The sequence below is a fragment of the Cupressus sempervirens genome, chromosome 3, assembly GCF_028749045.1.
Source record: "Cupressus sempervirens isolate cs-2001-9-10 chromosome 3, ASM2874904v1, whole genome shotgun sequence".
Lineage (NCBI taxonomy): Eukaryota > Viridiplantae > Streptophyta > Pinopsida > Cupressales > Cupressaceae > Cupressus > Cupressus sempervirens.
In genome coordinates, this window is record NC_143120.1 from 302,813,632 (window position 1) to 302,826,968 (window position 13,337).

The 13,337-nt window shown below is 36.2% G+C and overlaps 1 protein-coding gene across 2 annotated transcripts in view; it reads left to right on the top strand.

The window, feature by feature from the left end:
• The window catches only part of PGR7 (proton gradient regulation 7), an 86,342-nt gene extending 73,264 nt beyond the window's left edge, over positions 1 to 13,078 (top strand). For both annotated transcript variants that reach the window (XM_089819606.1, XM_089819608.1), the window contains one exon: positions 12,604 to 13,078. In XM_089819606.1, coding sequence (XP_089675732.1) covers positions 12,604 to 12,834 — 231 coding nt within the window. In that variant the 3' untranslated portion in view covers positions 12,835 to 13,078. The remainder of the gene's footprint in view (positions 1 to 12,603) is intronic.
• The last annotated feature ends 259 nt before the right edge of the window (positions 13,079 to 13,337 follow it).

A 13,337-nucleotide genomic window follows, 5' to 3' on the forward strand; every position in this document is an offset into this window, starting at 1 on the left:
AGAGGTAGTGCATTCTGTTGGAGATGTTGGGGATGTGCTGTAGAAAGAAATAGTTCTTATCATCGTGTGGTAGGTCATTTATGTGGTTATACTGGAAGAGGAGTCAAGAAATGCCCTTGCAAAAATAGTGCCTCTATACCAAATCAAACTGTGTTAAAATATATTGAAGAGCATGAGGCAGCAGAAGAGAGAGAAGGATGTAGGGCAACAAAACTCAGTAGCAATAAAAGTAAAAGAGCAAAGGGAATGTAGCCCCCCTCAGATGTTATAGTACAAGACCACCCCTTCTTTAGTATTGTTACGGACACTGACACTGAATCTGTCCCTGTCGTACACAAAAGAAAGGGGCCACTAGAAACCGCTTTTCAAAATAAGGGCCAGGAAATTGCTAACATTAAGGTGGGAAGATGCCTCTATGCAAATGGGTTGTCCTTTAATGTTGTCCGCTCTCCATTTTGGAAGGACATGTTGAGGGGTGCCAATGAAGCTCCAAAAGGGTATTGTGGCCCCGAGTATGAGAAAGTGCGTACCACCTTGTTGGATGACGAGGTCCAACGGATTGAAAATCAATTGAAGCCCATAAGGGACTCATGGGTTGAGACAGTGGTGACAATTGTTTCAGATGGCTGGAACGATTCTAGGAACCGTCCCTTGATCAATGTCCTTGCGGTGTCCCCTAAAGGGGCAATGTTTTTGAACGTGGTGGATTGTGAGGGCAAAGTAAAAGATGGGCCATTTATTTCTGATATCCTAATTGGGGCTACTAAACAAGTGGGTGCAAGAAACAGTGTCTAAGTCATAATGGACAATGCAAAGAATTGTAGAGCAGCAGGTTTGTTGGTTGAATCATGATATCAACATATCTTTTGGACACCTTGTGTAGTCCATTCACTCAATCTTATGCTACAAAAGATTGGGAACCAAATTGAGTGGATCAAATAGTGTATGAAGAGGCTGAGGACATACAAATGTTTGTCACAAACCACCACATGACTTGATCTCTTTTCAGGAACTACTCAAAATCGGAGCTATTGAAGGTAAATGAACTTGAACTCAAGTTAGTAATTTAATTTTTAATATTTGACAATTTTTGATTTTTCATATTTTACTTGTGCAATTGCCAATGTGTATACTTTTCTAAAATATGTATCTAATAGTTGTTTTTTTTTCTCTAATTTATGTCACAGGTTGTTGAGACCTATTTTGCATGACATATAATCATCTTAAGACGACTTGTGCAAGTGAAAGATGCACTTCAAGGTATGGGAATCAGCCACAATTGGGGTGTATGGAAGCAAAAGAACACTGAAAGGGAAAACAAAATAAAGGATAGGCTATTGGCTGAGTCATGGTGGGAACGTGTGAAATATCTCCTTAAGATCACCGAGCCCATTATGAGCATGCTTAGGTACATTGACATGGATAGGCCTTGCCTTGGAGAGATCTATGATGGCATAGACTCAATGATTGAGAAGATCAAGCAAGTTATAAATGAGAAGGAGCAAGATCCACAAGAGACCTTTTTCAAACAAGTGCAAAAAATAATTAATGAAAGATGGAACAAAATGACCACTCCATTACATTTGCTTGCCTATGCCTTGACCCCCAAATACTATAGCTCACAATATTGTGATCTACCAGGAAGGTTGCCACCATACAGAGATATGAAAGTGTCTGATAGGTATTAGGCAGCATTTAGAAGAATATTTCCTAATGATGATACGAGAGATCTAATCATGGATGATTTCATAGAGTTTGTCAATGCTAGAGGTCTAAGTAGTGATGCTCTTCGTCATCGGTTCAAGAAGGATGCTCATGGTTGGTGGTACCTGCATGGCGAAAAATTCCAAATATTGCAGCCCCTTGCAATCAAAGTTATATCATGAGTAAGTTTTATTTTAAAAAAATTAGCTCACATTATCTTCAAAAATCATGACCAGAGAGTGATTTAAATTTTTTATACGAATGAATTTATTCTTTTTTAATTGCTTACCCTATGTTGTCTTTATAGGTTGCTAGTTCTTCTGCATTAGAAAGAAATTGGAGCACCTATTCTTTCATCCACTTGGTGAAGTGCAACAGGTTGCAATCAAAAAAAGCAGAGGCCTGGTATTTGTGCATAACAACTTGCACCTTCTTTCGCACAAGAGTCAAGAATACAAAGAAGGAAAGACGGAGAAGTGGGATGTAGGTGCAGAGATTGCGGACTTGGATGCTTCCACTGCTTGGCTTACAATTGATAATTTTGATGACTTTGATGTCAATACCATTGTTGATTCTGCTGCTAATCCTATTGGCCTCAGTGCAAGTAATATCGGAGGTGGAGAAGAAGATGAAGATTGAAGAACTCAGAACTAAGAATTTTGAATATTATAAGATTTTAATTCCATTAGTTAAACAATGAACGTGTAACAATGATACTTGATATTTTAAATGTTTTGAATCTTTGAAGTTGAAGTTGATTGAACTATGATATGTTACTGTTTATTGTGTTTTAAAGTTTTTGTTGTTTAAATGTGTTTATGCTACTATGCTACATTCTAATTTTAACTCATGCTTAATAAAAATGTGTATATATATATATATATATATATATATATATATATATATATATATATATATAATTTTTACATGTTTTTGTACTAATGAACCCAAACGAACCCAAACCCCTTTCCAAAATTTTGTCGAACTTGCGAAACGGTTCTTGAACTTCGAATTTGGAACCGAACTTGAACCGGCAACTTAGTATATATATAGCATGATTACTTAGGCAAGCATGAATATACATAGGAAAGATATTATTATACTATGGCGTTGGTTAGGTGTGTGATGCCACCTTTATTTTAAAATATTTTTCTTGACATTGAACTTTGGTTATTTTAATTATTTTTGATTTCAGCAACCACCAGTTGTGTATCAGCCACCTTTTGGCATTGGGTCATTATATTCTTTTTGATATTTTGAAATTAAAAGTCTTTCAACGTTCTTGCTACCTCAAATCTTGGCATAAACGAGCCATTGCGGATGGCCATTAATCATCTTGGCCGATACTCGTTCCTTACTTATGTGATCTATTCTTACCGTGGGGACACATACGGACAATACACATCGCTCTTAGCATTTCCCAATCTTTTAGTCTATTATTACAGCTTTTGTGCTCTTAGTTCGAACTCAATTAGGAGTGATCATAGTGAATATCATTTGACATGCCAAAGCCATGAGTCAAGTCTCCAACTCTCACTGAGCTCCATTGGCATCGTGGGTGTTGCCTTTCTGAGATTGTTATACTATGGTCTGCGTCGAATTTGTCTGGTCATGCCTTATTTATGATCCCATTTTCTATACTTTGTTTGCTGTTTTCTTAGTAGCATCGACGATTTTTAAATTACAATCTCAGAATCGAATGTGATAAATATTTTCCATCATGATCTTTTTGATTCATCGATATGCTCTATTTGAAATGATTGTTGTGTGCATTTTCATATGTTCTTGTTGAGCAAATACCATATAGAGATATAATCAATATATTTCTGAGATGGAATATTTTCCTTATGAATGAAATGAAAGATAGAAAAGCATAACTTAATATGCCATAGGCTGTGAACTTGCATGAAGTATGGCAGAGGATTAAGTGCTCATGAAAATAGCAACTATATTATACATCTCCCGAGTCAAAGGGACCTTCAAGGTCGAGCCAAGAGGAGAGAATAGTGGGAAGAATCCCTGCAATGAAAAGAAAGATATATGGCTATAACTTTTAAATCAAACATATAGATAGCTCATGGAAGTCCTTGTAATCTTTTTCATGTTGTCAAGTTGAGTGGTGGGTGATTAGGCACATAAGTTGCCCATCCGAAATCCTTGGCCAAGGTAGTTAATGGCGTGTTGCCACCATGATCACTAGAGGTTAGGGTGATAGCAATTGAAAGATAGGCTGTTTGGAATGTGTCCACAGTCTCAACAATTGTCTAGTCGACATTAGCAGAATGCTCAGTGGTTGGATAAGGGTGTCCCAAGTCCACTCCCAAGGTAGCTTGGGCCTTTCTTGTTAGAGATTGTGTGGGGATACTAAGGGTCCGTGGTTGGGAGGTTAAGTCCGTGGCAATGCTTCTTTTCTCTTCCATATGCCAAGGCTTGTACAACTTAGTGACATCAACTAATTCCTTTTTGGTAATTGTCTATTTCATGTTCCATTTGTAATTCTTGTTAAGATATGCTGATTACCACAGAATATTTCAGAATGTAAATTGCAATGAAATGGTAGTTAATAATCGAATGTCATGTGAATGGATAGATGATTGTTTATTTCAAAATATTGAAAATATAGAGTACAGTTAGCTCATATTTTACCCTTTCATGTGAAAAAGTTGAGTAACTAATCGAACTATATTTCTTTCATGTGGTTAAGAATGGGTTTAGGACTTCTTTATTTAAAAATTAATTAGTTTTTGAAATTTTAGTATGTTACAGAATGCCACCATCCAACAATGTAACGACCTTCTTGCAGTATAACTGTGATTTCTTATTTACCTATCCATTTTTCTAATTCTACAGGAAAACAAAATTGGTAACAAATCACTAATATAATGAACCCAACATTCCATGCTGATGTGTCCCAATGAGCTTGGGTGACATCCTCTACATCCTGGGGACTTGGAGTGGATGTTCCCTTTTGTCAGGACTAGTTGTTTGATTCATTTGGTGCATAAAAATGATCACTTTTTAAGGAAACAAATGCTTAAAATCTATTGATGTCAGTTTTTTACCACTACATAACATATATCAATTGAACACTTGATATGGGATATCAAACACTCAATTCCTCTCTTGAAAAGTTAATACTCATGAAGACATGAGAATAATTCCGATGTTCCTTACGCTTGTGGATACTAACTCAGTTATCGATGTGATTTGCTAGTAATCACATAGGCGGCCTTACGTTGTTCATTCAAGGATGACTTGGATTTTTGGATGATAGTGATGATTTTGTATGAGTGCCAGATGATGTTGATGGTGGTGATGATGGGGGCAATAATGTTCTAATAACTTTTACCTTCCTAACTTTTTTAGAGTGAAATCCGATTACTCAACTACTTGTTATTTTACTCTTACTCCTATGAATGGAAAGATTAGCAAATGGACGAGGATTGAATCTGATGAAAGCTAACCAGCGGCTCTACCTCCATAGATGCAGTGAGTCAAGGGAAAAGGACTAGTTTACCACACAAGGCTTCCTAACAAGCCACTAGGATGCTAGTGGCCTAGTTTATAAATCCCTATCAAACATCCACTAATATCACCATGCAATTATCCATCTACTCTTACTCTTACTTAACAACTTCTTGAAATAAAATCTACTTTAGCAACTTCAAAAGAAATCTAATTTTAACTATTGGAAGTAGAAACCATGCAATAACACCAAATGTTTTTAATCACCATGCTCACAACAATGATAAAGAGAGGCAATTTTGGTATTATCTTAGCAACAATTTTCTCCAACCCTTTACAAATGAGAGCAAATGGCTTTATATAGAGGCTAAAATTACAACCAACGGTAGAGATTAAGAGGCAAAACCAATGCTCCAGATTGGATCCTAGAAACCCAAATTATGGTTGCCACCCCATCAACCAATTAGAAGATGCCACCTCATCAATGGACCAATGAAAAAAAGGAAAAGTGGCAACCAATGAGAAGGCACCAAAATGGTAGCCAATCAGAATCAGATACCTATCCTACCCAAGAAGGAGAATTTGCCACTTGGGCTTACATCAAATGATCTTCTAATATAGTTCTACTCTTTTCTTTCATCTTTTTAGCCAAAGTAATGAACTTGGCTAGCTTGTTGTTGACTTCCTTCATGGGAGGGCAAGGTGTATGTTTCATTTTGAGGTCATCTGAATTCATCATGTTGCTTGTTGCTTGCAGTTTTTTCTCATGATCCTTCTCATATTCTTTCGCATATTTGATAAAGGTATTGAGGGAGGCAAGGGTGCGCAAATGTTTCTTCTTGATGGCAACCTTCCCCAACTCATCCAATCTCGATCCAAATCCTGTCTCAATGACGTTCTCCTCTTGTGCACTTGAATTATCCCTTTGGTCTCTAGCCTCAAATATTTTCAAATAACTTCCTCCAAATTTGCTCTTCCTTGAAATTCACTCTTCCTTGAGATTCACTTTTCAGTTTTCACTGCCTCTAAATCAAATAAAAGAGGTAGGACCCCACATAGAATTGCTCTTGATTTTGCACGGTCCTAAGTTGCAACTCTAAATTCTTGCTTATAATCCTAGCCCAATCAAATATTCTTTTTCCATTTTCAATTCCATAAATAAAATAATACATCCAGTTCTCGAATTGCATACCTTGAGCTAAGCCCATGGTTTGGTTGAGAAGCACAATGAGATCGCCATACTCTAATTTGAAATTTGACACGGTGAGCCTTGATGATCTGGTAACTCCCTTCTTGCCTTCATGTAACCAATTTTTCTTTAGATGAATGAAGAAAGCCTCTTGATTATCTTGAAATGACTTGGCCGCTTGATCCATCATTACCACTGTCATGCCTTTGTACTGGGGGATATTAAATGCTTCTTCAACCACTTGTTTGCCGATGTTGGCTAACACTCTCTACGCTTCATTAAAAATGATGGATTTGGTAACAATATCAAACCGGGATGCACACTCCATCACCAATTTTGGACAAGGCAAGGTAGGAAGAAAGGCCGCTACGTGTACAATTTCGCTTTTGTAGATTTCCTTTGCCATGGGAGATTGCCCTTCCTTCAATCTGTCCTTTAATTGGATCATGTTCATTGTGTCAATATTGGTCACTTATTTGCCTCACTTTCGAGAAGAAGGTGGTCTTAGGCATCATGTCTTCCTTGTCTTTTTTGGTGTTCGTTCCCTTTGGGTTCTTGCTTGCACTAACATCTACCATTCTAAACACTTATTTATGCCCCCTTCATTCTAAATGATATAGACTACCCTTATCGATCTCCAACCTTCTTTCTATTGATGGAATCTAGCTTATTTCTGCCTCGCCAAGTCCTACCTCTACACTTATCAATCTCCAACCTTCAACCTAGGGGTGGGACTACCACTTATTTCTATCTCTTCGTTACCTTAGGATGAACTACACTTATATCTCCCAACTTCAACCTAGAGTGGTCTAGCTTATTTCTGCCTTGCCAAGTGTTTTATCATGAAATCTACACTTATCTCTCCAAACTTCAACCTATCAATGGGATGATGAAGTTGTGGATGATGAATGCAAGAAGAACATAAAGGAAACAAAACCAAGCAAGAACAAGAAGTGGAATTTGCCTTTGAACCAATCTTCACCTCTAAAATGAGTAAAAATTTACCTTAATTTTGTCTTTTACCAATAACCGGGCCCTCTTCAAGTTCGGATCAGACCTTTGAAAATTCAAGCCTCTGAGCAAAAAAAGAAAATCAGAATTTTGATCTCTTTGAAACTGCCGAACTTTGCCAAAAATCAGATGTTTGATTATGTATTTTCTAAAAATTGCTCAAGCTGGAAATTGAAATCGCAGCCCTTCTAGAAAAATCAGACCTCCACAAAATCATCCATGCAAGAGAAAAATCTCAGATCTGCTCCCAAATCGCCTAGGGCAGAAATCGTAGCCTTTATGGAAGAAGAAAAATGATGCCAAACAAGGAAAATGTGCCCAAGGAAACTTGTCTAAGTCTGAAAGCTGCCTCTCTTTAGAAAAATCGCTCAACATGGAGGAGGAGATGAGATGGAATGAGAAATGAAAGAGTGGGGGGGAGCCTCTCTTATACCACAATCCTCTTGCTCCCTCAAGCTGGCTGACTAGTCTTGTAGGAGAGAAAAAATTAAATTAGTGTTTTATCAATGGCCCAACTTTAAATGCTATGCTAAAATTAATTTTTCCCATAGTAAAATTTGCTCATTTAATTGCCGGCTATGACCAAAAATTGCAAAATAAAATTAGGAAAGCCTCTAAGATGTTAAAATTTTCATTTAATAACATTTTGGTAGTTAAAATATCATTAAATCAGATTTAGTAAGCTAAAATCGATTTTCAATTTTAAGTTACTAATCTTGTTTAATATTTTTAAAATCTTCAAGGCAATTTTAACCAATTTAACGCCAAATTTTGCAATTAACCCCACTTTCAATTTTGCAATGCAAATTTAAATATTTAACCAAAATAAATCATTTTTCTAGCATTCAACATCGATTTTTCCAATTTAATTTCACTATCAAAAAATTTCTTTTTCACCGAAAAATTCAGATTTTCCAAAACAATAAAATCTAAAAAATTTCGTTTTGAAAATGTTCAAGTCTATACAATTATTTCCAATTTCCAAAATGCGGCTAAGTCCAAAATTTTGCAAATTTATCTTACCGAATATTGTTCTAACCATCGGAAAAAATGTTGTTTTTTGAAATTTGTTTGGCCTAAGAATAAAATTACATGTTCTGGAAAATCAAGTTTCGCATTGGGTGAAAAATAAACCAAATCAAATCCCTCCTGGCCCGAAGGTGTCCAAAGCGTAACATTTTCAAATCAAAAACTTTTGGAGGACTTCGAAAAACTTGCCAAGGCAACCTTAAAAAGGGGGTCCCCAAAATTTTGGGGCGATGGTGTGAAAACCTCACAAAAAAATCGTAAAAGGCTAAAAGGGGGCATGTCATTGGAAATCCAACACATTTTATTAACCTATTTGATTTTATTTGGTTTTAGTTTGTGTAATGTCCCCATTTTAACAATTGACCAAGTGTGTGTGCATTAGCCTTGTTCTACATGGTCCCGAGGGCTAACGAAGAGTTTAATGGGATCCTGGAGTGTTTTGGTCTAGTCATGTCCAGTTTGGGCCAAAACGAAGTTGATTTACTCAGTTTCAGGCATACTTACTATTTTTAGTAAGTCGGCAGGACACAGTGCAGGTCAATTTTGGTGATTGGATTCGATACTCCTCGGTGAGAGCTTTCCGATGAGCTATCACTCGCATTATTCGGAGTCCGATTGCTAATACATTTTAATGCCTGAAGTTTTATTAAAGTAACGTCTAATTTAATTGTAAAATATTAAAGTGTTACTTTAATATTTATTTTATGGTGATGTGTACCCAAGGGAGACATAAGGGGTATTTTAATATATGTTTTATATATTACACATCTTTTATCCCGCATTGCCCATATGAATTGAGCGGACCCTTGGAAATAGAATAAAAGGAAGCATTTGTGGCTTCATTAGAGAGGTTGAATATGAGAAGAAATTGGTGTGTGAGTTGCAGCTCCGTTCTTGGCATTTGAGGACGTTTATCCTCTCTTGTAACATTCTAGACATCATTCCGTTGGGGTTTGGCCTTTGGAATTCTTTGTTATCGGCTTCATTATCAGGCAGTTTAGTTGCATTTCCGGCTACAGGCGGATTTGGTATTTTGCTCATATCTTCTTCACTACTTGTCCGATGCTTATGCCGCTTTGAGAGAATGATATTACGAAGGTAGTGGACTGATTGAAGGACAAAGTACTATAGCAGCAAGTTCGAAAGTATGTGCTGGAGTATTATGTCAATAATGCTGAAGTAATTAGTGAGTTGATAAATCTGCCATGTATTTGGTTTTATGAATTCTGAAAATAACATTTATTTGGCTGTAGTTCATTTCCACTTTGCATATTATTGTAGTTTCTTTCTTGTTTATGTTGTATGATACCAATTCCATGCACAAACACAACTAACAAATAAACGTTTGATTTCTAGAGTTATAAGGGGTTTAAAACATTAAACGGAGAAATAAGAGGTTGCATGCAAACTGTTTGACATAATTCCTTTCAGCAATTTGGTTTAGTTTTTGGGACATTCAGGGGTGCCCATTATAGTTTGTTTCTGTTATTTTAATAGCCATCCGTTACTGTCCCCTTGCCATCCCCCAAATATGGGAATATTTGTGCTGTACTCAAATTGATACAGTTCCATCCTAAAAGCTCTTAGAAACTCTGAATGAACCTCCGTTTGAGCCTTTTATCACTTTATTTGTTGTCGGCTGTGATAGCTATGTTTGGTGAAGCCATTAAGAAGGTATAGACATCACTAGATGTATTTAAGCCTTTGATGTGACCTATACATTTGTGTGATCATTTGCTTGCATGATTCTTTCTCTTTGATGATTGCTACACCCTTGAATTCTATTATGAGATACTTTTATTTTCACCTTAGCATTCATTCAATCTCAAAGCTGTCTTCCCTGAATGGTTACATTCATTTAAATCCTTAAAAATGGTTTTAAGCCCAAATAGTTCAATAACATCAAACTTTGCATAATTCTCTGTTTGGTAGAATGTTTTAAGTCAGGTTCAAAATTAACATATTTGCACATTGTATATGTAGATTCTGAAATCTTACGACTGTAAGCTATTCTCTTATGGAGAAAATATTTTGTTTTTACCATCATAAAAAGAAGAGAGAGCATTGCATAAGGGATGGACTCTTCATTTAATCCAATTAATTATTTATTGATACCAAATTTAGCTAATTGATTGTCTAACAATTGTTTGAAGCCTCAAACTCCTGCCCTAAATGGTTATGCCACTTCATGAAGGTCCCATGGAGTATTTATATACAGATTTTGATTCTTGTGAAGCTAAAATATACAGGAATATTGATTCATAACTTGAAAAAGTTAGAGTTTAGTTCTTCTCTAATTCAAACTTCTGGATGAGATTTTTTTCTTTCCATGTGAAGTAAGCTACATGCCATAATTAAATTGAGAGATTCTATATAACCACCTTTTCTTTTTATAGTGGGAAACATAACAATATTTTCTTTGTTGCAAGATGTCTGAACGTTTGCAGAATATATATCACTTCTTTGTTGTTTAGGCCAAATGCCTGATCACACAAAATCAGGTGAAGAATATTACAAATGAAATAATGATACAAAAAATCACTTAATAAACGGCAAGTGTCCATGTAAGCTAACAATTATCTGGCTCTCCAAAGATGACTTTGGTGAACTTGAAGGAATTCATGTTGCCTATGAAGCTGCATTGAGGTGTGAATCAAGCTGGGAGCATATAGTCGTGAATACTTATCTTAGAGTTAATTCAACCAGATGGTCTTTTGAGGCGAGAGATATCAAAGCTAAATCAGATGCAAAGTCTGGGAACAGAGTGAAGCCCATCTTTTTTATAAGATTCAAGTTCATAGACACAGCTCGTCCTCAATTGTCTGCCATGGTTTCTGTATCAAGGTTGGAGATTCTAAAGTTCAATGTTGATGTCAGTTGAAATTTCGCAGTAGTCAACCCCATCATGTTATACATGCATGGTATTGGAAGGTGCACCTTTGAGGGGCCAATGTTTTTGTTGCACATGCTTAGTCTAGTTTATGCATGGCTAATTGAGATTAAAAGCCAAATTGGGTCAGAAATCACTGTGCAATTTGGTTGGTTCATTCCTTGTTATATAGGCCTCTATCTTTTTATGGCTATTTAAGTCTAATGTTAGCGTTAAAATTCAAGTTGCATACTTTTATGTGCACACTTTCTTAGTGAAGCATTCAATGTTGCTTTCCATCATAGGTAGAAATTGGTGAAGGTTGAAACTCGTGTGATTGGTGTTTGTTTTGCATGGATTATTTCAAAATGCATACTTTATGTGTGCATGTACTTTGGAGAACTCAATGATCAATGACTTGGCCATTTTATGGAAATAAAGTTGTCATCCATGCAATATTACCAAAAAATAGGGCTACACCAGAACAAACTGTGCATTGACTTTAATGACCTACTAGGAGGGAAAGAGATAGTGTTTGATTCTTACATATTGTTCTTTGGAGCAGTTAATGCCAAATCATAATTCTTTTAGTTGGCTTACGAAATTTCCTTTAGCCAAGTTGAGGATACCACAAATGCTGCACCATCCTTGGTTCCTCTCAAATTCATCATCAAAGTTAAACAGAAATGATTCATGTATGTCTATATCTCTTTCATTGTTTGTTGGAAGTTGACAAAGACTGTTGTCAAGCAGTTGGATGCATGCTCAACTTATTGAAAAAAGAGAACAAATGCCCCTTTTTATAGGGAGAGCCTCTAGAATTTTTACTCATCTTGAATATATTAAACAATACAATCATACTCTGGACTTTTAAGAACACAATCAGCTAATATTTTTCTTTATGTTCTGACTAACAACCTATTCAAGAACTAGACTAATGCAGAAACTTTTTAATGGCTATCATTGTGAGACTTTTGTTCATGCTACATATTGTAAGATTTCTTGCTTCTGTCTTGTGTAATCAAGAATGCAAGCATTGGCAGCCTCAGCAATGTGCGAGTATTATGATAAATCAGAAGACTTGCCTATATATCTACAAAAGTCTTGGGCAAATTTTATTAGTTTCCAGTAACAGTTTATGATCTGTCATTTCAAAAACCAGTGAAATGTTGCTGTATTTGTTGCCATGCTTCTTTCAATATCCTTTTCTTTTCATTTCAAGCCTATATGCTTAATGAGAATAGATAAATGAAGAAATATATTAAAATTTGAGAGGGATGATTAAAAAATGACAAAGCATCTTAACTTGTAATTTTTTAATGCATGTCTGCGACAGGTTGAGGAAGCAAGCATGATATGGATTGATAGATTAGGCTTTGATTTAAGCATCCGAACTCATCCACAGAGAGAGATACTGGAGGTTCGTATTCCATTCCCAAGAGAAGTCACAGATGAAAAGGATGCTAAGTCTTCATTGACATACATGGCACAGATAGCTTGGGAGGTTGAGAAAAACTATGCTCCTCCAGACTTTGAAAGGGTTAAGTGTGTGCCAAAATTAAGATGACCAAGATTTCATATAAACATCTTTTTAAGAGGAAGTAAAACCTGTTTTCCTTATTTGCCTCTTTTCATTTTCCGAGAGCTGTAGAGAAGGCATAAAAGTAACTTCTTGTTCTTTCCATGATATATGGTTTAGTTCTATTATTCCCTATTTGTCTAATATATATGAACCATACCATTGTTATCCTTATACAAGTGGTCTCAAACTTTGCTTATGGAAGCCTAATGCACTTACCTATTGATGTCCAGGAGGAGTTGCCAAGTATATGTCATGGTTGATTTCTTAGACAATGTTGATTATTGATGGATTGTTGTTGCTCATTTATAGACTTAGTTACTGATGTGGGCTTCCTGGCTATGGATCCGGATGCCTGCGGAAGTGGATCTAGAGGTGGGTGCCTTGTGTGAGCATGCTAGATATGTATCCCAGGGACTCAAATGCGCAGGGATGCCTCCTAGAGGCATCTATGCGCATCCGGATGTTTGAGATGGTTTCTAGCAAGCACC